General features: G+C 33.1%; 3 protein-coding genes and 1 pseudogene across 3 annotated transcripts; 2 read left to right on the top strand and 2 right to left on the bottom strand.

Annotated features, from left to right (window-relative positions):
- The first annotated feature begins 9,172 nt into the window (after positions 1 to 9,172).
- LOC127259955 (cysteine-rich and transmembrane domain-containing protein WIH2-like) lies at positions 9,173 to 10,081 on the top strand. The gene is made up of 3 exons (XM_051287574.1): positions 9,173 to 9,347; positions 9,433 to 9,604; positions 9,833 to 10,081. Exons 1-3 carry the CDS (start codon positions 9,296 to 9,298, stop codon positions 9,876 to 9,878), a joined length of 270 nt encoding a protein of 89 aa, XP_051143531.1. The 5' UTR covers positions 9,173 to 9,295; the 3' UTR covers positions 9,879 to 10,081.
- Positions 10,082 to 11,412: 1,331 nt separating this feature from the next.
- On the bottom strand, positions 11,413 to 13,147 carry LOC127259460 (trans-cinnamate 4-monooxygenase-like; annotated as a pseudogene).
- A 647-nt stretch (positions 13,148 to 13,794) lies between these two features.
- LOC127259538 (DEAD-box ATP-dependent RNA helicase 20-like) lies at positions 13,795 to 20,009 on the top strand. Its single transcript, XM_051286917.1, has 14 exons — positions 13,795 to 14,191; positions 14,571 to 14,663; positions 14,768 to 14,932; positions 15,058 to 15,153; positions 15,670 to 15,744; positions 15,887 to 16,048; positions 16,841 to 16,921; positions 17,103 to 17,201; positions 18,123 to 18,218; positions 18,511 to 18,642; positions 19,017 to 19,091; positions 19,255 to 19,344; positions 19,451 to 19,525; positions 19,621 to 20,009. Exons 1-14 carry the CDS (start codon positions 13,910 to 13,912, stop codon positions 19,795 to 19,797), a joined length of 1,698 nt encoding a protein of 565 aa, XP_051142874.1. The 5' UTR covers positions 13,795 to 13,909; the 3' UTR covers positions 19,798 to 20,009.
- A 49-nt stretch (positions 20,010 to 20,058) lies between these two features.
- Positions 20,059 to 23,506, bottom strand: LOC127259537 (protein NETWORKED 4B-like). The gene is made up of 4 exons (XM_051286916.1): positions 23,341 to 23,506; positions 22,180 to 22,269; positions 21,857 to 21,965; positions 20,059 to 21,752 (listed from the first exon to the last, which is right to left on the bottom strand). Exons 2-4 carry the CDS (start codon positions 22,192 to 22,194, stop codon positions 20,161 to 20,163), a joined length of 1,716 nt encoding a protein of 571 aa, XP_051142873.1. The 5' UTR covers positions 22,195 to 22,269; positions 23,341 to 23,506; the 3' UTR covers positions 20,059 to 20,160.
- Between the last annotated feature and the right edge of the window lie 2,940 nt (positions 23,507 to 26,446).

The raw sequence follows: 26,446 nt of genomic DNA on the forward strand, positions 1-26,446 counted from the left end.
TTTATAATAGGGCAAACATAATTGCAATTACAATTATGCCCTTAATTAATATTATTAATTTGTCACGTCACCAAAATAATAATATTATACGGGTAGCTGCACTTTCATTCCATAACAATCAAACCTATCAGTCAATAATTAATTATATTAATTAGATCACTTAAATAATAAGACTGAATAAAATAATGACTTTAACAACATATTCGATACACATATTTGATCCCAAATCCAACAATCTCCCACTGGATCTAGTATGTGTCTGAATGAACATATTGTTCCTTATGAGCTCGATTTTCAGTCATTATAAAACAAGGATTGCAACAATCTGGTCCATCAATCACAGCAATATAGGACTAAAGAAGCATTCGCCGTATCAACAGCTAAACTCACAGTAATCACAAATATCAGTGTAATCAAATGACATAGATCAATCATGGAACGTGCAGAGAGAAAATTACATAAGTGTGATCTAAATATGTCAATTTTCTACTGGTCCAAATTGAATGAGATCGTAAATTACTTAATCATAATGTCTAAAACATCATAACCGAAATATTGATCAAAAGAGTATAAAACAAATATCAAGTGAAGGACAAAAGAATGTAAATGCATACTCCCACTACAGTGAAGCTTCCTCAAATTGTAACACACCCATATGAGCAGTATGCTCATGGAAGACCTTAGGCGTTACACTTTTAGTTAGGGGGTCTGCTAACATAGATTTCGTCCCTAAGTGCTCGATCGAGATATGATGATCTTTCACTCTCTCCTTCACAACTAGGAACTTAATGTCAATATGTTTTGACCTGGATGAACTCCTATTGTTGTTGGAGTATTCAACGGCTGAATTGTTGTCGCAGAAAATCTTGATGGGTTTTTCAACCATCGGAATGATTCGCAGCCCAACGACAAAGTTCTTTAGCCAAATCGCTTGTTGTGATGCCTCAAAACACGCCACGAACTCAGCTTCCATCGTGGAACTGGTAACGAGTGTCTGTTTGGCACTGCGCCAAGCGATGGCCCCACCAGCCAACATATAAACATAGCCAGATGTAGATTTCCTACTATCTTGGCATCCTGCAAAGTCGGAGTCAGAGTATCCAACGATCTCCAATTGGTCTGGCCTCCTATATGTGAGCATGTGATTACTGGTTCTCTTCAGGTATCTCATCACCCTCTTGGCTGCCTTCCAGTGATCCAATCCAGGATTACTAAGGTATCTGCCTAACACACCGACTATGTACGCAATATCTGGACGCGTACATACTTGTGCATACATGAGGCTCCCAACTGCCGAGGCATAGGGGATTTTTTCCATCTCCTCAATTTCCAGATTTGCTTTAGGGCATTGGCTGAGACTTAATTTCTCTCCTTTAGCTATAGGGGTATCTCCCGGCTTGCATTTCTGCATGCTGAATCGCTCGAGTATTTTATCAATATAGCTCTTTTGAGATAATCCGAGAATACACCGAGATCTATCACGATATATTTGGATCCCTAATACAAAAGATGCTTCACCAAGATCTTTCATTTCAAAGTTACTCGAGAGAAATTTCTTAGTTTCGTGCAACATGCTCACATTATTCGTGGCAAGTAAAATGTCATCCACATACAAAACCAAGAAAATAAACTTGCTCCCACTGAACTTATGATAAACACAGTCATCAACCACATTCATCTCAAAACCATATGAGAGAATTACTTGATGAAACTTGTGATACCATTGTCGAGACGCTTGTTTGAGCCCATAGATGGATTTTCTTAATTTACAAACCATTTGCTTTGGATCACCGATCTCAAAAGTTTCTGGTTGTACCATATAGATCGTTTCATTAATGTCACCATTCAGAAATGCCGTCTTAACATCCATTTGATGGAGCTCTAAATCAAAGTATGCCACAAGAGCCATGATTGTCCTAAAAGAGTCCTTCGAAGAAACCGGAGAGAAAGTCTCTTTATAATCAATCCCCTTTTTCTGAGTATAGCCTTTAGCTACAAGACGTGCCTTATACCTCTCCACATTACCATTTGCATCCCGTTTGGTTTTAAAAATCCATTTGCAACCTACGGGTTTTGCACCTTCTGGCAATGGGACAAGTTCCCAAACTTTATTGTCTTGCATTGACTTGTACTCATCACGCATCGCATCAATCCATTTATCTGAATAAGGACCCTTCATGGCATGATAAATATTAATTGGATCATCCTCAGTCATGCCATCATTATCCTCATTTTCTTGAAGAAATGTCACATAATCATCTGGAATGGCATTTCTCCGTTCTCTAGTGGATCTACGCAATTGCGTTGGCTCTTGAACTGTATGTTCTTGAGTTTGTTGAGTTTGTTCCATAGGTATAGGTTCCTGTTCTATGCGAACGGGTTCCTCAGTCGCACTTTGAAACTCTATGGGAGCTGGAATGACTGCTAACTCATGAGGTGTTTTATCAATCACATCAGTGATTTCTTGATCCTCAAAGGTAAAGTCTAAAACTGTATTTCTCCCCCTAAACTCAACATCCTCAAAGAACTTGGCAGTAGCCGTCTCAAAAATAGTTCTTGATGTGGGATCATAAAATTTATACCCCCTTGACCGTTCCGAGTAGCCAATAAAATAACTGCTTACTGTACGAGGTGCTAGCTTTGGTTCATTTGGTCTATAGGCCTTCGCCTCAGCTGGACAACCCCACACCCTAAGATGATTTAAGCTAGGCTTGCGCCCAATCCAGAGTTCATAGGGTGTTTTGGCAGTCGCCTTAGTTGGCACTCGATTAAGGATGTAGACTGCTGTCTTTAATGCTTCTCCCCATAATGATGGTGGCAAAGTAGATTGACTAATCATACTTCGAACCATATCCTTCAATGTGCGGTTTCGTCTCTCAGCAACACCGTTCATGCTAGGTGAACCGGGCATGGTGTATTGAGGGACGATTCCACACTCCTTAAGGAAGTCAGCAAAAGGACCTGGACGTTGTTCACCCGAGCCATCATTTCTGCCATAATATTCTCCTCCACGGTCAGATCTGACAGTCTTAATGCGTTTGCTTAGTTGATTTTCAACTTCAGCCTTAAATGCTTTGAACATGTCCAGTGCCTCAGATTTTTCCTTAATAAGGTACAGATGACCATATCGAGAATAATCGTCTATGAATGACACAAAATATTGTTGACCGTTCCACGAAGGAGTGGGAAAAGGCCCACAAATGTCTGTATGTATCAATTCTAAGACATCCATAGCTCGATAAGCACCTATCCTTTTAACCTTGGTTTGTTTACCCTTAATGCAATCGACACAAACGTCAAAGTCTGAAAAATTTATGGAATTAAGGATTCCATCCTTAATGAGTCTTTCAACTCTGTTTCTTGAAATATGACCTAAACGTTTGTGCCACAATAAACTAGAGTCATGAAATTTTCGCTTAGTACCTTTTGATTCCATATTAAGTGCCTCATTATAGGAAACCAAAGTATCGAGCATATATAAACTGTCATTCACCATAAAAGTACCAAAACCAACCAAACATGAATTAAAAGACAACTCAACTTTATTGTTTCCAAAAGAACAATGATAACCGAATTTGTCCAAATAAGAAACAGAGACCAAATTCCGTCTAAATGACGGTATAATAAAAGTGTCTTGCAATTCAAGAAAATGTCCAGTACTCAATAACAGCTTGAAAATGCCCACGGCTTCCACCTCTACTGAGTCCCCATTTCCAAAGTAAATGCGTCTTTCAGCATCAGTTGGGTTTCGGTAGCTCAGGCAACCCTGCATTGAAACACTGATGTTAGTAGTTGATCCAGAGTCTAACCACCAAGTATTTCGAGGTACTGAAGCTAAATTAACCTCAGAACAAACCAAAGTAAGAAACGTACCCTTCTTCACGCGCCAATCGTGAAACTTAGTACAATTCTTCTTCTCATGTCCAGGTTTCTTGCAAAAAAAGCAAGTCTTTTCAGGACGAGCCCGAGGAGCTGGAGCTGGAACATGAGCTTTAGCAGTCTCAACCTTAACGGCCTTATATTTTCTCTTCTTGCCGCCTGCATCCTTTGAGGTATCCACCACATGTACCTTTTCAGTCTTATTACGCTTCATCCTTTCTTCTTCCTCAACACAGTGAGAGATGAGCTCATTAAGAGTCCACTTCTCCTTTTGACAGTTGTAACTGACTTTAAACTGATCGTATTGAGTAGGAAGTGAGAGCAAAACCAATAGGACTAACATGTCCTCTGAAAGGTCTAACTTAAGTGCTCTCAACTTAGAAGCAGTATTAGACATGTTCAGGATGTATTCCCTTATATTTCCTTTGCCGTTATACTTCATGGTAATGAGACTCTTGAGAAGAGTACTCATTTCCGCCTTATCGCTTTTGGTAAAGCGTTTCTCAATTTCGACAAGGAAATCATTGGCAGTAATGATATCATCAGATATCGTGCCTCTAAAGATTTCTGGAATGCTTTTCTTTATGATCATTAGACTAAGGCGATTAGACCTATCCCACTTCTCAAACAACTGCTTTTCATCTGCAGTGCTTTCTTCCGTAGGAGAAGGGGGTTGGTCTATCCTTAATGCCAAGTCTAGATCCATACAGCCCAAATGAATCAATATTGATTCTTTCCAGTGCTGATAGTTGTCCCCAGACAGTATTGGGACTGAATAGTTAGAAGATACCAAAAGATTCGATCCTGAAGATAACAAGGAATTAATATACACATAAGTACTCAAGTAGCATAATGAAACTCAAAATAAAATAATGCAATCCCATCTCAAGACACTAAACGCAACATTAATGTTTAATCTTTGGATCAATGCCATTAACTGCAAACAGTCATCTTGTTGCAATAATCATATACGGACAATAAGGTAATGTCAAACAGTAACCAATCTTTGGACTGATTTACTATTCACATAAGTTAAATCTATATAATTGTCCCATACATATTATCGCAGATGTATATTTTATTCTGTCAATTATCGACTGCCTTTGGGCCGAAGAATAATCACATGAATTAAAATAAACATATAAACACTTACGTTATCAAGAAAAAATTTCATATAAGAGAGGTTACTTTGGCAACTTCAAATACTAGATTTTCACCGTCAAAACGCAGCAAGCATTATTAATGAGTTTCCAATTCTGAACGTTGAAATATTTGCAATATAAGCAAAATTAATTTCTGAAGATGCATACATCAATTTCATAAATAATATATTCCAAAATATTGATGATATATTTATAAACAAATAAACATGAATTCATGACATGTATTCAATGCATAAATAAATCAATAAATAAATGAATTAATGAATGTCCAGACATGCATGTACGGAGGCATATTCTGAGGAAACATTACAATATATATACATACATGCTTTCAATATATTCTATTCCACAAAATAAAATTAAATAAATAACCGAGATGTCTAATCAAGATTGCATGATTAATTGTGTTTGAACACGTATGCACACATACATCATATTATATATACACATGTTGCCAAATTGCAAGTCTTTATAACATGCTAAATATGAAAATTAATAATTAAATAAATATTTGTACTTTCAAGACTCATAACCATGTAAATATATAGACATAAACACGTATGCACACACAGTATGCCTTTTATGTACTTCCAACAATTAAAACCAATTTGTTGTAAGTGGAGTAGCCCTTTACCCCTTATAAAGTAGGGGAATCCTAACATTACATCCAATGTGGAATACTTGACACCCCCCTCGAGATGGTAATCTCGAAAATCCATACAGAATCAATACCAAATACGGGCAACATGGCTCTGATACCAGTTGTTGAATATTAGATGCCCGATCCTTAAAGCGGAAGCGTACCTGATGAAGCCATATACAAATCTTGGGTGATTAAAGGTTTGGTCTTCCAAGATCAGAGAGCCGGCTTCTTTTCTGTCCTTGACGGGTGAGGAGCAGAAACTGCAGGGAGAATCAGATCTCTTTTACGGCGTGCTGATCATGGGGACCTAACCCTAGCCTATTTATAATAGGGCAAACATAATTGCAATTACAATTATGCCCTTAATTAATATTATTAATTTGTCACGTCACCAAAATAATAATATTATACGGGTAGCTGCACTTTCATTCCATAACAATCAAACCTATCAGTCAATAATTAATTATATTAATTAGATCACTTAAATAATAAGACTGAATAAAATAATGACTTTAACAACATATTCGATACACATATTTGATCCCAAATCCAACAGTAAGCATATGAAGAGAAACTTAACAGTGCATATTATTATTTTTTAAAATTTATCATAAATAAATTTTCAGTTAATCTCGTAACAGATCTGCTTATAATATGTATGTTAATCTGCTATTTGGTTTGTGTTGACTTGTTCGACATGATTTATTGTCTTTTAAATCTTTGTATATAAAGCAAATCGAGCACGCAATGTGCATTCCGCTAGATTTGTTTTGTTTTTGGAGATCACATTTTTGTTATTTTTGTACAATGTGGAAGTTGTTTTCAATCTATAAGATTTTATTTTGTGGAATATGATTTATAGATATCTCTGTTCCTTGCTATTTATTTGTTTTTAAATTCTTGCATACGCTCTCGAGCTTTTGCCTTATGGTCTCCCCTAAACCCTAAACCCTTGTATTATTTTCATTTGAAACCTTCTTCCTAAACTTTTCAGTCTTATTTTTAAAATAATTGCACAGATGTTTCATCTCTGGTAATTATGATGCGTTATGTTGTTTTTTAGTTTAGTTCTGATTGTCCAGCAGTTTGTTTAAAGATTGTGATGACAAAGAAGTCATGTAAGAACTTTGGTGTTTTTTGGGACTGCATCAATGGTGTGTTTCTTTAGAGACTTTTTTTTTGGAGCATTTTGGATATGGTGTGTTTCTTTAGAGACTTTTTTTTTTGGAGCATTTTGAATTTGAGTTTGATTTTTATTTAAATTCTAAGATAAGGTTTGATATTATGTGTTTTTTTCGGGTTTGGTTTAAGTTTTGGTCTGAAGAATTTTGATACTTATTTATTTGATAAGTAATGAATATAATAATAGAAATATGTATTAAATTTAAATTTGTAAAATTAATAATTGTATAATTTGATTATGAATTTATATTTTGTCAATATATATATATTTTAAATATTATTTATTTATAATATAAAATTTTTTATTGTTTATAAAATTATATTTATATATTTTATTAAATAAAAAAAATAAAAAAATGAAAAAACTTTAGCATGTCTCCAACTGTCGAATTTCAAACCTACAGTAATCCCTTGGGAGGTTTAGCCAAACCTACAGTAATTGCATGGTTATGTTTTATTGTAGGTTTGGTTGAAAATTGTCAATTATGTTATTATTGTTTTTATTCCTTAAAGTTAGGGCAATGAAAGATGTATTTAAATTATTGTATTATACGTGAACAATGAAAGAAATTTCCTAGAAATTTCTATTAACAAAGGTCTCGAAATAACTGTTACTTTTTATTGCTCTAGAGCATATCGGAATATATATTTTCAAGTACTATTGATAAATGTCCAAAAATTAGAGCCGTTGTTTATTATTGCTCTAAAATGTACAGTAAAAAAAGTTTGAATGTAAATTTAAAATTGTGATATATTATTGAATGATAGCAATGCGTAACTTATTATCATTATAATATTTCACATTTTAATAGTGGTGGAATCTGTGAATTTTATTTTATTTTTATTGTCTTTGTTGGAGTAGTGAAATGTGAATATTTATGTAATATGTAAGTGATGTTAAGATTTTGAAAGGCAAATTAAGATAGTTATATTTTAAATTATATTTTTACATTGGGAAATATTATAAATTTAGGAGGGAAACAAATAAATATGACCATGTTCATATATTCATCAGAAAAAGTAAAATTCACATATACAAGATTATAAGTTGAATTTTTAATTGATAGGGAAGAAACTAGGGTGTGTTTGTCTTAGAGAGTTATGATTTTGAATTGAGATTTGAATAGCAAAATTTTGAATTTGAATAATTATATGATATATTATAAATAAGAATTGATGTAATTTTTTGAATGTAAAATAAATTTTATTATAAATTTAGTAAATGTTTTTATGGGACAGAATTATATTCTCTTTTTGTTTCAAATCAAATAGATTTTTTGGGTTTTTTGGGTTTTTGTTCCACTTACAATGTTTATATTTACTTTTACAATGTTTATAATTACTTTTGGCGCGATGACAGTGAGTAGTTAAAAGTAGGATAACAATATTTTTGTCTTTATTTTTTTTTGTGTAAAAATAATGATGTGATGTAAAATAAGAATATTTGTAAAAAAAATAGAGTATTTAATGAAATGTAAATAAGTGGATGGATGGAGTAGTATTTAATTAGTTAGTAGAAATTTGTAAGAGTTTTTGATATTTTTACAATTGAATTGTATGAGTAATGATATGTCTGTAATTTAAATAAAAATTAATAATATTTTAATATTAATTTATATTATTTTTTATAAAATAAAAAAATGATACTTTGAAATGAAATATATAAAAATAATAAAAATAATAATTTAAATTGAAACTAAAAAAATATATAATATGTACAATGTATTTGTAATCGTGACCCAGAACAAATACAAGTTTACCCCAAGACACAAAATTTTATTTATGTACATAATTTTCAAACTTAAGTACTACTTTAGTCCCAAGCATCTTGCAATATTATTTTTTGGATATATCAAAATAGAAAATAATACTTGATTTTTATTACACGTTATCTCATCACATTATTTAAATAAAATAATAATAATAATTCTCCTTCATATAATTTTAAAAGTATCTTACTTAATACTATTTCCAAAATAAATATAGCATGAGATACATGAAGTAATTTATTAATAATATTTTTTTAAAAAAAAGAAAATAAAATTTAAAAAAATAACTAGCTTGGGCCGGTTTTATGACCGTGGCTGCTATAATAGTGGACTCACTACATGGCGAGCTGATTACTTCGATTCGGCCCGAACAAGCCCGTAAGGCTAACAGTAGTATTCTAGAATAACGACACGTGTCCCAAAGGCCTACCTCTACGATGATGATGTTTTGCTGCTAATGCTTAGCGACGAAGGCAGCAGGCATCTCGACGCGCTTTCAACGCGTGTGACCACTCCTATAAATGAAAAATATCTTCACCTTCTCTCTCTCATACATTGCGTAAACCTCCCTCCATTACCATTTCTATTTCCATTTCCTAGTCGCTGTTTTCCCCAAATATACCCAATCCGAAGGATTCCGAGATTTTTTCAGATTAATCATGAGCTATTACAATCAGAATCAGCCTCCGGTCGGCGTTCCTCCTCCTCAGGGTAAGTGAGATTCGTATCGATTTTGGTTGGATCGGTTCAGATTAATTCCAAGTCTAATTCGATTGCGGTAAATTATTATGCGCAGGATATCCGCCGGAGGGGCAGCCGAAGGACGCGTATCCTCCTCCGGGATACCCGCCGCAGGGATACGGATACCCACAGCAGGGGTATCCGCCGCAGGGATACGCGCCGCCGCAGTACGCCCAGCCGCCGCCTCAGCAGCAGTCCAGCGGCAGTACCGGCTGCCTTCAAGGATGGTACGCTCTCTTCCTTTGATTAATTGTATTTCGATTTCACTGAATTCTCCACTGTTCTTAATGATTTGGTGCAATTTGGGGATTTCTGATTCGATCGGATTTGACGGTTATTCAGATCTGTCGCTTATTTGTTGTGTTAAGGGTTTAGAATCGAATTTCTAGGGATTTCTATCAGCTTTATTATTATTATTTGAAAATTGACTTGTGGTGTTTGAATGATTGGTGCAGTTTGGCTGCTCTGTGCTGTTGTTGCTTGCTGGATGCTTGCTTCTGAATTTATTTCATTTCTGAAGATGAATTGGATTGAGTATATCAAAGTCAATCAATCAACTCCCTACCCAAAAAACAAGAAGAAGAAGAAGAAGAAAAGTGATGAATGGTTTGTAATTGATCCATTACAATTGCAAGTATAAAGAGTTTATATTTGACATGGAGTTTCTTGAAAATTTCAATTAATTAATTGCCTTCTTTTGATTACATTGTGAAGTATTATACTGTTTCCATTCCGCGTTGGGCAACTGTAGACACTAATTAGTAGATAATTAAAAATATATTAGTAAAAATAATTAATTTATAATATAAATAGTTATAGATTAAAATTAAGATAATTAATTAGTTTAATTAAAATTAAAAAAATTAAATTAAAAATTTTAAAATAAAATTAAGATGGATAATTATTTAAAAAAAAAATTCATGAAATATGGGACAGATAAAAACAGTGAAAAGAATATTATATTTTAAAACTTTATGCTAATATTTGTTTGGAAATCTTGGTTGGTTTAACTTTAGGATAGGGAGGGAGAATTTACATTGCTGCATTCTTGGTTAAGGGTTTTTATTTGGATTGAATTATATGATGTGTTGTGTTGTGTTGTGATATTAGTATCTGCCAACAGCTGTCCGCAAAGAAATAACACTAGGATCCAGAATAATAATAATAATAAACATTATTTAAAAAAAAAAAGTGACCTCAATGCACCCTGTAGAAGTAGGTCAGGGTGTGGCACCCTACATAATTAGAGGGGGCTAGTATGAGCATCCTATGTGTATTTTTTCTTTCCTTTTTTTGAACTACAAATTGATTATTAGAGGCCATTTTATAAATTTTTACGATATATATATCTATATAATTAGTGTTGGATTTTAATTTATAAATTTTAAAAATAATATAATATGGAATATATGTATATATAATTCTTTTGGCACTATAATAGTAGAAAGTGTGATTAGAGATTAACTATTGTAGCAAAATTTGTAAAAATATAGAATTGTAGTGTAGTTTCTACAAAATTAAAAGATACTAATATTTGTAATTTAGATAGAAAGAAAAAAAAAATTTGGTATTAATATATAGTTATTTTTACTAAAATAAAAAACTGAAACTTTGGAAGTGTGTAAAAAAACTTCATACTTTTCAATTGGAACATAAAGAGTATTATAAAAATAAGTTAACACACGCGTTCACATCCACTTGGGATCCAACACTACTAGGGTCGCATTGACATTTTATGTTTCATGTGCATTAGTGTATATATATATATATATATATAAATGCAACGTAAATTACAAGTAAGCTTAGGGTGTGTTTGTTCGGGGTTTGGATTTTGAGTTGGAATTTGAATAGTTGTATGATGTGATATAAATAAGTGTTGATGTGATATTTTGAATGTAAAATTAATTTTTAGTATAATATAAAAAATGAAGAATAGGTGTTTGATTTGATGTTTTTGGGAAAAAAAATGGGACAAACAGGTGGATTGAAAATCCAATCCTCCAAACAAACACACACTTAATAAACAATATCGACTTCAAATGTTGGATGATGATCTTGGCTTCAACACAATGGTAGAATGGTTCAACACCCGAGTGGCAAACTGTCCATTATTCTCCATTATGTCGATCTTTTCATGTCCTGGCGGAGGGCAAAGTAGGAAATTTTGCACTAATCGGCCGAGAGCGATGGCCATTATTGGCATTGCGTGGATGATCCCCGGGCAGCTCCTCCGATCGACCCCAAACGGTATGTACTTAATGTCGTTGCCATTGGCCTCGACATTGGATTCTTCTTCGAGGAATCTTTCGGGCCTGAATACATCGGGCTTTGGCAATGGGCTGGGTCGTTGGCGAGCCACCATGCATCAACGAATATTCTACTCTCGGCCGGGATGTCGAAGTCCCGGAGCTTGGCCCGGTGGAGGTTCATGTGAGGGACCAAGCATGGGACAACCATGTGGAGACGAAGAGTTTCTTTGATCACGGCTTGAAGGTACGGCAACTTGTAGGTATCGGGCTCGCTCACTTGCTTATTTGGGCCGAGCATGGTGTCTATCTCGGCCCGAAGCTTCGATTGAGTCTCGGGATTGTTGATTAGTTCCGCTGTGGCCCATTCTAGGGTCCATATTATTGTCTCTATTGCTGAATGAGATATAATAATATAAAAAAAATATTATTATTATTATTATTATTCTTATTACTTTTTTTATAGATCGCAAAAATATAAACACAAGTCGAGAGCTTGTTTATAAAATTAGCAAGTTTGAGTTGGATGTTAAATTATAAATTAGATATTTAAAAGTAACGTTTACTTTGTACAATAGTACTTATAATATATGCATTATTAAAATAATGAATTATGCAATTATATAATAAAATATTTTAATGTTTATTATAATGAATTATTGTATAAAAATATTATTTTTGCCTAAAACTTTGATAAATTTAATAGTAACTTAAATATTAATAATTGATAAAATAGTTTTAATGAAAATAATTTTATATTAAAATTTAAATAATTAATTAATCTAATTAAAATTGAATATATATATATACAAGTTGAATTTTCTAAAATAATATTAAAATATATAATTATTTTCCAAAATTAGAGGTGATAAAATGTACGAGACATTGAAAAATAAAAATAGGATAAAGAGAATATTACCGAACCAATTCATTATTTTCAAAATAAAATAATATATACTATTTCCGTCGTTAAATAATAAATTAATATATTTACATTTCCACACAATTTTTAATATAGTGTGCATTTTGACATTTCAATCAAAATATCTCTTCATTTTAACTTACATTATTTTTTCTTTCACAGTATATTCTCTTTCATCCACGTCAATAAAAAAAATAAATAAATTTATATCAAAATTATTTATATTTAAATTTTAAATTTTTAAAAATATCTCAATATATATCATTGTATAAAAAATAAAATTTTATAATAACAAAAATATAAAAATAAATAAATACAAATACACAATTTATGTTGATGTGGTGCTTACAGGAAGGAAGAGATATTTTGTGTGGAGATGCCTCCCTTGCCGTGCCTTAGTTTGTTTGAGTTTTTAATATAACATTATTAATTATTTTAAATAAAAAATATAATTATATAATTTTATTATAGAACCGGTTATTTTTAACAAAAATAATAAAAAATAATTAAATATTATTTAAGAAAATTTGAAATTTAAAAATTTAAATTCAACGAAAATTATCTATAAATATATTAAAATTCATTAAACAATTACCACACATTATCTATGGAGTATATTTAATTTTTTTTTTTTTGTTCTATAGTTTTTATATTCAATTTTAAAATAATAAATCATATGCTTCAAATTATGAACATTTATATTAATTAATATTTAAAAATTAAAATATAATATCATTTGTTTACATAGAAAATAAATATTTATTTTTGAAGTGATGTAATATATAGTAAGTGTATCTATGGAAAAAAATAAGGTATACTTGCACATTAAAAAATAGAAATATACATATTTTTTAGCCAAAAAATATTAGATAAAATTGTTATCAGACAATAATAAATAAGTTTATTTATATATATTATTACTACATAATAAAAATATATAAAAATAAATAAAATATTGCAAATAGTATTTTATAATAGAGATAATTAGTCATAAACAGGGTAATATGAAAGTTGGATAAATATGACATGGGGAGAGAGAAATATAAGAAATAAGAGAGTAAAAGTAATAACTAACAAGTATTACACCCAGATCTAAATATGCGAGCATACATTTTAATAATTATATATTTTATTATTATTTAGATATTGAAATAAATATTAAAACGGGCCAGGCCCAATATGAAATTCAGGCTTATAGTGGCCCAATTTGAACACAGAGCGGGCCTCGAAGCGGCCCAATATATAACCCTGAGGCAACCCGTCTTGCTCGCCCGCACTGACTGCACTGAGTCACTCGCTCACTGTGAGCACTCGGGGATCTCCACGTTCAGTCATCCTCCTGTCCACTGCCAACCATCAAAACCATGTCGTATGTTCCTCCACACCTCAGAAATTCTTCCTCCGCCGCCGCTGCAGTTGTCTCCAATGGCGTCTCTGATCACCTCGACTCGAGACACCTCAATAATAGCTCGCATGCTAAACCCGCCTATGCTAAGAATAGCAGCACCTGTTCCTCTATTGGCTACGGGAATACGGTTAGCCGGAGCTCCGGGAATTACGCCTTCAATCGACCGGTTGCAGTCCCCGACCCCGTTTTCCCCGATTGGAAACCGTCCGATCGCGTTCTCAGGTTCAAACCGGAACAGGTGAGATTTTTAGCTCTTTCTTGTTGCCTGCTTGTGTAGTTTTGCAATTTCTGAGTGAGGAACTGCTTTGTTTGAGTTATGGAACTCGAAAGGTGTTAATTGAATTACTTTTTTCATTTCACCTGATATTGTTAGTTGTGATTGAGGATTCAGCTGATTTTCTGCAGTTAATTTTAGGTGTTTTTATTACTTCTGGATAAGATTGTATACATTTTTGTAATTTATTGTTAAAAGTGTGGCAATTTTCTTCATTAGGTTGTTACCATCATTGGCTTGGCGGTGTTCTTTTGGCGTAACGGCAATAGAGTTGCATAATGATTCATAATTTGGCTTTAAAAAAAAAGTGAAAAGTAAAAATCAGTTACTGTTTGCTTTTCAGGTTCAAGAGGTTCGTTTGCGGCTGAATGTTGATGTTACTGTTACTCCAGATTCTCCTCCTGCGCCTGCTCCCATCGAAGCATTTGCTGACATGGCAAGAATCCACAGATATTGCCAATTAGATTCTTCATTCTTCTTTGTAATAAAGTAGTTCTTTGCAGTTATTATACATATTGTTTCTTCTTTCTTTATATGCAGAATTTGGACCAGAGAATCATGGAAAACATTGCTTTCCATGATTATACCACTCCAACATCTATCCAGGCCCAGGCCATGCCTGTTGCTCTTAGCGGAAGGGATCTTTTGGGATGTGCAGAAACTGGTAGTGGTAAAACAGCAGCATTTACCATACCTATGATACAGGTATTTTTATACTTGGTCCTGTGTCTAGTTATAATTGCAAGTTTTTACTAACCAAGTTGTATATATGCACTTTTTTTTTTTTTTATGAAAACAATCTACGTGTTGTTTCCATCCCATAATTTCAGCATTGCCTTTCTCAACCACCAATTCAACGTGGAGATGGACCCTTGGCGCTAGTGTTAGCTCCAACAAGAGAGCTTGCTCAACAGATAGAGAAAGAAGTGAGATTGCTATTCAGTCCTTTGTACTTGGTTTTATAGTTTTTAGCTATATAAACTTATACGAATAACTCATTTTACTTGCCTTGACATTTGAAAGAATGCCTAAACTATTACTATAATTCTGAATGCTTGTTTTTTAATCAGCACATTTACCTTTTTAATCAAGTTGGACTGTCAAAAGAATTTTTTCTTATCTGCTCATATGATTAGTTTGTGATGTGAAGATTCAACAGAATGAGAAAATTCTTGTTAACCTTGCTGCTAGAAGATATTCCATTAATATCTGTTCCCTTAGACAGTGTAGTTGTCAAAACATGTATATCTAGTCTGCAGTTAATGGTTGTCTTTATTTATAATATTGGATAGACACGAGAATTATTTCCACTCACCCGGATTTCCATGGTTATACAGACTGTTGGTAAACATATATATTCTTTTAGATGCTTGTGGTTTGATTCTTTTGTGCTAAATGTGAGACAAAATTTCTAATGTGGTGCTATCATTATTTATTTTCAGGTCAAGGCTTTTAGTAGATCTTTGGACCCGTTCAAAACTGCTATAGTTGTGGGTGGTACCAACATTTCTGAGCAGGTAACTTACTGTGCAGTGGGCTATACAGTTTTGTTTTAGTCCCACTTGAGTAGTTTCATATTTCCCAATGTTTCATCTTGGAGCATATTATGAGTTGGGATACACAACATTTATTGCTTCCAACTGTTATATGACATGACAGAGGTCTGAGTTGCGAGCTGGGGTGCATATTGTGGTTGCAACTCCTGGGAGATTTATTGATCATTTACAACAAGGAAACACGTCACTGCTGAGAATTTCATTTGTTGTTTTGGATGAGGCTGATAGGATGCTTGACATGGGATTTGAACCTCAGATAAGAGAGGTAATTTATGCACTCATTTGCTCCTGTTCAAATGTTTTTGTCCTCTCTAAACAGCAAGGTATCCGGTTTGTCTGCTGCTTTGGTCTCAGTGAACTTTGCTTGACTTTAGGTTCTGTTTATCTGCAGTCCTTTTCTATCTCTTCTACACGTTAATATTGAAGTTTCACTTATTATTCCTCATTTTGGTGTTCCATCTTGTGGAGATACTGCAAATACTTCTTACAATAAGAAATAATAATTATATTGGCAAATGATGTATAATGATTATTTTCAAAAAAGCAGGTTGATAATGTAGTTGGCAATGAGAACTGAAGAAAGAATACATGCACTGGAAGTGTTTATAAGAAAATAAAAAGTATATTCCGGAGATATCTATTTAGACCTGAATTATGATACAGTGGCCTATTAAATGGGAATGTTTAATAAATGTAATTTCCAATTTACCATGTGTTCCTATCTTTCCCCAGCAGATAGTTGTCTAATTTGAACAGTGCCATGAATATCTATTGTTCTTACATGATATACCATCACCACCATCCACCAATTTTATTTTCCATAATATTTTTATTCCACCATATCCTGTGACTTTTAATGACTTGTGTTTGATAATCTTAATGTTAACCTGTACACAATAACATTTTTTAATAAAATCATACTTGTTATATTTAAGGTTTGAGATAATGAGATTGCATGTTGATGTTTTGGTTAAACAGTATTTCTTCATCTGGTATTTGTTATTATATTTAAGAATTTTGTAGAACCAAATATTTTTACACTCTCTGCTCTTCTCAGGTGATGCGAAATCTTCCTCAAAAGCATCAAACTCTGCTTTTCAGTGCTACAATGCCTGTGGAAATTGAAGAGCTAGCTCAGGTTAAACCTCACTGTTCATTGCAGGAGATTTCATTCCAGTGCCATTATAATATATTATGGGTTATTTCAGATATTAAGCCTTTTAACAAATATGGGATTATAAATTTCTACAGCCGTGCAAAGTCTAGTTTCAAACTCTTTTGTTAAAACTAAACCTAGTTATGTTGTTTGCAAACTTAAGGAATACTTGACGAACCCTGTGCGGGTAAGGGTGGGTAAAGTTAGCAGTCCCACAGCTAATGTCTCTCAAAATTTGGAGAAAGTGCCTGAAAATGAGAAGGTATGTGTACTTTACCTTTATATGTTAGAGAATGTAATTCTTGCAGCCATCTTGTCAATTATCCTCTCATCTATTTTCTTGGCAAATTGTCTTTACCTTTTATTTACCCTTGTTTCATTGTTATTTCCTTGCTCCTGTTAAATTAGTTTTCAGCTGCTTCATGCTAATATTCATTTCTGCACTGTTCAAAATATTAACAAAGAGCTGTCCCGTAAAGGATGGCCTGGTGGTGTAAGGGTTGGACTTGTGACCGTGATGTCATGGGTTCAAACCCCCGACGCCTTAGGTCACCTGCCACATATGGTTCGCCTAGTGTGACTTGCCTGTCGAACTTAGTTTGCAGGGTATTAGGTTCGGTCGGGGTTAGTGGCTTTTTGGTTAGTGGCTGCCGGTTCCCACGTCATAAAAAAAAAATAAATAAATAAATAAAAAAATTAACAAAGAGCTGACTCTTTGGTAGAAATTGGATTGATAGTTAATATTTCTTTCATTCATTCTTTTTTTTCTTTCTTTTCATGATTGTAAAAAAGCCTGTTTTTAGATCCTATGTGATAATGAAGATATCATTTCTTAAATAATATTAACCTGTGGAAGATAGTGGACACTCCTTGATTAGGTTTGTCTATTCAATAAGGATGTGCTATCAATCTACAGATTCATGCCTTATGTGCGTGGTCCATATGATACCCCATCGGTCACTGGACACGAGCTATAAACTATAGATATATGTGCAGAAGACAAGTTATGTTTTTTCAGTCAATTTGATAGTTTGGAGTAGGAATATAATTTTCTGTTCATTTCATGATGCTCTGAAAGTGATTTATCCCATGCATTAACCACCTTGCAGCTTACCTTTGAACTGCTGGTTCCAACTCCCCCCCCTATTAGTAGTCCAAGTTTTTGACTGTTTGTGGTATGAAGATTGACAGGCTTCTTGATATGCTAGTTGAGGCAGCTGCTCAGTCAGAGAAGTGTGGCCAACCTTTTCCACTGACCATTGTATTTGTGGAACGAAAGGTGCGTCCACTTCATATTTAAAGCATTATTTGACTCGCCAGAATCGTTAAGATGAATTCAATCTGGTCCTTTTTGTTCCTGCTTTTTTAATCTTCATGTGGACACCAAACCATTCAAATGCGCAATGTTGAGTCCTTATAAATAAACTCATGAATAATGATCATGGAGTTGGATGATTCCTTCTAATGTTGGAATCTGTGAATGTATCTATATCAGTCGGTCCTCCTGATCCACCATCCTCTATCTTCTTGCAACAGAACGCAGGACTTTTGACATTGATACTGTTTTTCAGAATAGATGTGATGAAGTGGCAGAAGCACTAACTGATCAAGGTCTGAAGGCAGCTGCTCTTCATGGTGGTCGAAGTCAAAGTGAAAGAGAGGCTGCGCTCCGCGATTTTAGGCATGGTCCTACCAGAATACTTGTATGTCATACACACCTTTATGGAATCTATTAACTGAGCAATGTGATAGTTTCAACTTTAGTCACTTTACTCGTGTTAATGTTTGTCATTACACCGAAAAGCTTGACTTCTGAAACCCAATTAACGTTTCATTTTATGTATCTTATTCTACATGCTCTAGTTTTTAGCAAATGATTGACCTGTCACTCTAAGCAGAAACTTCTTGTTCATCTCCATATATTTCTCTTATCTACTGACTATTTGAAATTCGTGCACCTTACGGAACTAGTAAGAAGATTTATTTGGCTACGTGGCTTCCTACCTACATGGGAAACTTGCTGTTTCTTAACAATTGGATTTGCTCACACACTTGTAATGTCTGGCTTGACTTGCAGGTTGCAACTGATGTTGCATCCCGAGGATTAGATGTCACCGGGGTTGCTCATGTTATCAACCTAGACCTTCCAAAGGTATTGCATGCAATGCATACATATGGAGAAAGTATTGTTGCAATTTTCACACGTTAAATGTGATCTGTTTGGTAATCTTACCTTCAATATGACATCTAGAAAGTTTGTAGCCTAGTATGGATTACAAATGCTGCTTGATTCTTTTTGATTGTGTCAAATCTAGACGATGGAAGATTACGTGCACAGAATTGGAAGAACTGGGCGTGCAGGATCGTCTGGACAAGCAACATCTTTCTATACAGATCGGGATGTGGTATTCTTTTATTCATCCAGTTTTAACTTCCAAATCTACGGTCAATACTTTCATTGTCTCTTCTTTTATTCTTCTCTCTTTTTGAATATCACTCGTTGGAATGTAGTACCTTGTTGCCCAGATAAAGAAAGCAATTCAAGATGTAGGCTCTGGTAATGCCGTAACTTATGCAATGGGAAAGGTAATCATACCTCAGTAAAATCTCATGCGGCTTCCCAAAACCCTCACCAATAAGTTGAGTAAAGTTGTATAAAGCTTTCTATTCTTCGTTGTTAGACTGCTCGGAGGAAGGAGAGAGAAGCTATGGCAGCTCAGAAAGAAGCAAAAGTGGAATTCTCCAAGCTATCTTTGCTCGGAAACAATGAAATAACCGTGGAAGACAAGTACAGGCACATGATTTCTTCTGCAGCAAGCAAAAAAGAGGGCGCAGCCGATGATGCTTGGGACGACTGATCGACTCTGTTGACAATCTTTTGGCATGACAATCCCAAAGAGTACTGCATTTTCCTTTCATTCACTTCCATCGACACAGAGGAAACAGATACACATTTCTCCCTTCTCCATGTTTTGCTTACATCCTTTGGGATTCTTGTGTACATATGATGTCTTTCTGTTTGCTTTACGCTACTAACGTAATCTTTTAATAGCAATAACTTTCCAACTTAGAGCTACTTTGTAGAAATATATTGCGCCTGTTTTCGAGTACCACACATGTAAATAAAATGCCCTTTTATTTTCTAGTTCGGATGCTAAATTACTACATAGCGGAAAACAGTATTATATAATAAGATCTGCAGCACAGGTAAGAAAATTACTTTAGGCGGCGATTACAGCCGGGCGCTTGTGTGCGACAACGGCCCGCCGGAGCTCATGATAACCGCTCCGGTAATGCTCTAGCGAGAAGCAAAGCTGCCTTATTGCTTCTCGCTTTCTCTCTGCTACTTCATTGATTACTTCTTGTTTGATCTTCACCTCTGTTTCGAGTTCTTTAACTTTTCCCTGCAGCTCGTCTGCGTGTTTTCGCGCCTTCTCAGCTGCTGCTATTAGCTCGACATGCTGCATATGCAGCTGATGCAAATGGCTGCCCATTTGGGTAATGTTATCGTCCTTTTGTTTGATCTCTGCACTAAGCACTGTAATTGTCACGTTTAGTTCGCCTTTTGCAGCTGTCAATTCATCGAGCATTTGCTTTACTTCTTCTATGCGGTTATCTCTATCCTTTACTTCGGTTTTTAACTGCTCGATTTTATCTCTGCTCGTGACCTCTGTCTCGACTTTTGCAGCCACAGCGGATTGACATCGTATATCAAACTCCTTTAGATTATCCTCCAGGTAAGTCCGTTCTTTCGTCATTCTAGCGATTTCTTCCTTAAGTTGCTCGTTTTCTTCAGACAAGCTTTTGTTAGCGTTCGACATTGCCTCTCTTAACATACTTATTTCTTGATCCCGGTCTGCTAGGTTTGTTTTGTAGCTCTCTACCCGGTCGTGTAGCTTTGAAACCTCTCCGATCTCTCTTTCGAGCTTGTCTTTCCAGACGGAAACCTCAGCCTCGGCAGATTTAAGGTTTTCCTCCATGTTCGTAAGTTCCTGTCTTAAGCTTTCGACTTTTGTTTCCGATGCAAGAAGTTTCTCCTTTGTGGCACTAAGCTCTTCCTCGACAGCTCGGCTTTTCTGCGTCGAATCTGCATATTCGGCCCTTGTGACAAATACTTCGGACATTGCATACTTTTGAAGCTCGGCTGATAGATGAGCAATTTCTTCCTCGGATCGTTGGATTTTCCCTTTCGCAACTCCTAGTTCCTCCTCGTACGATGCTATCTTGTTTGAAAGCTCGATGTTTTCGCCTTTGTACTCCTTACAGCTTTCGCATGTCTCATCCTGGTTAATCTTAGCCTTCTGTTTCCATTCCTCCAGTTCGGCCTCGAGTTGCTCGACCCTCCTTTGAAGCTCGTTTTCATTCCCGTCGCTCTTCGAGCTGTCGTTAGTCGACGAATCGTCCGATTCCGAGTCTGAATCCGAGTCTATAACCGATCCATTGTCTTCTTCTTCTTCTTCTTCTTTGTTGTTCGCCTCGGAGCCATTTCCAAGGAAAACATCAAACCCGGCAGCTCGAGGCCCTGATTTACTTCGACGTGGCCTTTGCTCGGGAGATTGGGTAGTAGGAAGTGGCTCAGATGCCGCGTCCGATACCCCCGAGCTTTGGGACTGAAGATCTGCGGGAATGGTTTTCCGCAACTCGCCGCTCACGAGATCGTACCGCTCGGCCAATGCTCGATACATCCGATAGAACTCCTCGACGAGAGTGACCAACTCTGGTCTCTTCTTGAAGTACAGTTCCGCCTTCTTGGCAAAGGAATCAGCATCTTCTTCGATCAGTTTTAACATCCTTTTGACGAGATCGTCCATTTCTGTACGAAAATGAGCCAACGTTATTATCCGAGAAATTCTCTAGTATGTTCGAGATTCAACCTCTAAGTTTGTATTATGAGTCGAGATGAGAGAAACAACTTGCCTTCGAGATTCTCTTGAAGCCACTTGTTGTTCTTCGGAGTAATGTGGCTATCCCACCACCACGAGTGCGACTTCTTCGACTCCATCCTTTTCATTTTACCCGATTTGCCCTGAAAAAATAAGCGTCAAATATGATGTTTTAAGATAGGAGACTACAAGACTTTAGTAAAAAATTGCTTAAGACTCGGTCGTACAAGACAATAAGGTATCTCATCTTTCAGCTGATTTACTTAGTGTACACTAGAAGAGTAGCGACTATAGATTTACATATGAGAAAATTATAGAAAAACTATAGTAGAAGTAGAGGTGAGTTTCCACACTTACAAGACTGGATGCCATAGTGTCAAACACAATGGAATGGATCGAGAAACCTTCGATGAAGTAAAAGACGTCAATGTCGAAGCCTTCAATCACCTATAATTAGGGACTTACAATGAATTATACAATAGTATAGTTACCCAAGGAAAATGTGAGATAAAACATAGTACTCGAATGAAAAGTAAAGTTATTAGTTCAAACTTCCAATGTATGTTATATAAGTCCAGAGTTTCGAGAGTTTATTCATTTGCAGGCTATTAGATTTGATTAAAAATGACTTAAAATTTACGCACTTCAAAATTAACAATAACAACTACAATTCTCACACCATAGAATAAAAAGAAAAGAAAAAAAAATCGAGTTTAGTTTATTTTGTTGGAGAATTATGGTTTATAAATAGCCGATAGGCTAAACAACTTAGTCATGACATAGTAATTAATTTTATTTTAAAAAATACAAAAAAATTAATAAGTCTCAATAAATAAGAGCAATAATAATGCACGACTTAATGATGCAGAGATAATGTTGCCTAATGCTCTAAGTCTAGAGCATTAAAATAATTTGGAAATTTAATACATCAATGGTTGAAGAGTTGAGCTACCACGTTTCTCACACCAACACAACACAACTGTCAACAACTTAAAAATATACTTATAATCTATATAACTTAAATACAATAAATATGAATTATTGTTAGAAAATAATATATTTTTATTTAAAATCATTTTAATTGAAATGAGAACCAGCCACACCGGGAGCTCAGAGACTATGCGAAAATAAGTCTGGTATTTAATAAATAAATAAAAATTGATAACATCGCAACAAGAAATGTGGTTTCCCCAAAAGCAAACCCAGAAATGCCTGTGAAATAGCTACTCGCAAATGCAGTGAGAAATGAAGCCAGAAAGATGAGAACATTGTTAACTATTAATTGACCAAAAAAATATAAATATATATATGTGTGTGTGTGTGAAAGAAATGCAGAAATTAGAGATGGATGAAGATGAAACAGTAAGAAGAACAGAGTCTGTGTAAAAATATCAACAAAGATCTGGGCCTCAACAAATACTATGGCCCCATAAATCATAATATCAATTATCAACCAAAAAAGAAAAATAAAAAAGAACCGAGGCAAGCTATCGTAGAGAGAGAAAGAGAGAAACTTACTGGGCTATGGAGAGAGAGAGAGAGGAGGTGGAAGTGGTGGTGGTGGAGAAGAGGAGGAGGAGATGGGTATATGTATGTATATCTTGTAGATACATACAGCAAAATTATATGTGTATGTATGTGTGTATTTATTTATGGAGGAGTGATGTGGTACTACTGCCTGCTGCGGTGGGGTTGTTTATAATGTGAATATGGAAGAGGCACAAGGCTGTCTTTATTTATTTATTTATTTTACACGACCTATAATTATGGGTTAGCATTTGGATTTTTGATTCGGATTTTGCTAAATTCGAACCGATTTGAAAATTCGAAATTGTTGAAAATACCAATCCGAAACGAACCGAAATTCGAAATTCGAAAATTCGTAATCCGAATTAAAAAATTTGAATCAAACCGAAAAATTTGAAATTCTAAATATTTTTATTATTATTTTTTAAAATTTTTAAATTCTTTTATATTTTATTATTATTTTATAATATTAAATATATATAATATATAAAAATTAAATATATTAAAATATAATTAATAAATTTGAGTTTTTTATATTAAAATATAATATTTTTTAATAAAATATTAAATATATATAATTAAAAAATATATTAAAATATTATATTTATTAGTTCGGATTTTAAGTATACCGATCCGATCCAAAAATCCGAATTTGTTAAAAATCAATCCGATTCAAACCAAAAAATCCGAACCAAATTTTAAATTTCGGTTTAGTTTGAATTGAATTTTTGGATTTCGGATGTTTTGATCATCCCTACCTATGAGGGTCGGAAATTTGAACAAAATAATTACAAGTTCATCACATACTAATAAATTATTTTTTACAGAACCTTTTTACTATTTTTAATTCATATTCAAAAAATTTGAATACAATTTGCATATTGGGTTTGGCATTAATAATATTCGCTTCGTCTCAATACAATAGTCTTGTTTATCATTTTTATTCGTCCCAAAACAATAGTCTTATTATCATAAATAATCGTATCACCATAAAACTATCCCTACTTTTTCAACTTTATTACACAATTGTCATTACTTTTCACTAATATACTCGCAAGGGCAAAAAAAAATTTTATCCATACTTTTTACCAACTACTTATATAATATTAATATTTTTTAAATTTTGTGCACATGAGTATTAAATATGATATTTTGAAATAATATTTATTATTTTTTATAAAATAGTATTAAATAATAAATAAAATTTTGATGTTCAGTAATAGTTTTTTAAATCAAAAAAATAATAAAGAATACAAGATTAAACTCGAATATTAAAAAAAAATTATAATAATTTATTTATTAAATAATAATTGAAATCATATTTAATTTAATTATTTTTATTTTGCCGAACCTGATATTTCTATTTGAAATAAATAATAATAATAATAAATACATCCAAATGAAGTGGTCTATTCATTTTATACTCTATGGGAGGTGGGTCAACAAATCAGATAATTTTTATTAATCATTATTATTGTTATTATATTAAATACTACTCTCTCCTCCCCATGTATTATGGGTCTACGTAGATACGGGAATTTACGTAAAATGTGATTAGTAAATAATTAAAAAAGTGTATTAGTAAAAATAATTATGATATAATAAAAATAATTATGGATTAAAATTAAAATAATTAAATAGTTTAATTAAGATTAAAAAAATTATAAAATTTTAAAGTTAAAATAAAATTAAAGTGTATAATTATATTTTTAAAAAAAGAATAGACTAATTATGTTGGAGGGAGGAAGTATATTTATTTTCTAAAGAATAATAAGACAAGAAAGGCAAGAACATGATTAAAACGCCCATTCTCATTATTATAAATTATTGTATTTATTTTGTTTTGTTTTGTATTCAAATTAATTTATTTTAATAATATCTTAGTACGATTTTAAATAATAATAAAATATTTTATTAAAATATATTTGAACTGGATAATAATAATCTTAATATGAAACTAAAACAAACAAACAAACTCATTGTTAATTTTAAAAATATGTTGTACCGTAAAAGATAACCATATGGTAGAATGAATTTGTATCATATGATTATGAATTTAAACTTTTGAAGAATTTGGAAAATATGTTCCTTTAATAAGAATTTTTTTTTAAAAAAAAAATAAAATTTAATATGGAATTATAATATTTTGTAGTAATATAAAATAATAAGTACTAGTATATTTTAATATAGAACACAAACAAACCCAAAATGTCTTGATAGTTTGAAGTCTGATCAAAATTTCTTTATTATTATTTACTTATTATCGCAATTATTTATAAAAAATAAAAATAATAATAATAACTTTTTTTTCATAATATATATATTAAAAGGTTGAAATATCAAAATTGATGGGCGAATGAAAATGAGACATCGCAGCATATCCGTAGTCAGTCAATGCGTTCACATGTTGTTTGTTGGGAACAACGGGCTACAATTTTGCACGTCCATGGGCATTTTTGTCTTTTCGCCCTTCGTATTTTTATTTTTAAGAATGTGTAATTTGAAAGGTGGCATTTGTTTTTTTCCGCATAGAATTTTAAATATTAGTACTCAAGTATATATTTACTTTTTGCGTGTTAATTTTTAGATATTAATTATTACTTTCTTCGTCCCGCGTACCATGTTATTTTCCTTTTTTGGAAAGTAATTACACACTTTAATCTCATTTTAAATTTTTTAATTTTAATTAAACTAATTAGTTATCTTAATTTTAATTTATAATTATTTATATTATAGGATAATTATTTTTTCTAATATATTTTTAATTATCTACTAATTATACCCCTTCTAAAATACAGTGTTTACAGTGTAGCAGACACGGTATCTGGGACGAAGGGAATATTATAAAAGTAACCATTGATTAGATCTATATTTGCACATTCTAATGAAATTTGAACTTTTTTAAAAAAGCAATAATGCAGCATAAGAACAATTTTATAAATTTAGATCTGACTTACAAGTATTTTAAAAGAAATTATATATCCCATTCGACACAATCCAATGTAATTTATTATTATTATTATTATTATTATTCCCACAAACTAATGTCCTACTTTTTTATTTGAGACGTTCAATAATTATGTTTTATTTCATTTTT

The sequence above is a fragment of the Andrographis paniculata genome, unplaced genomic scaffold (assembly GCF_009805555.1).
Source record: "Andrographis paniculata isolate CXL003 unplaced genomic scaffold, ASM980555v1 Contig60END, whole genome shotgun sequence".
Classification (NCBI taxonomy): domain Eukaryota; kingdom Viridiplantae; phylum Streptophyta; class Magnoliopsida; order Lamiales; family Acanthaceae; genus Andrographis; species Andrographis paniculata.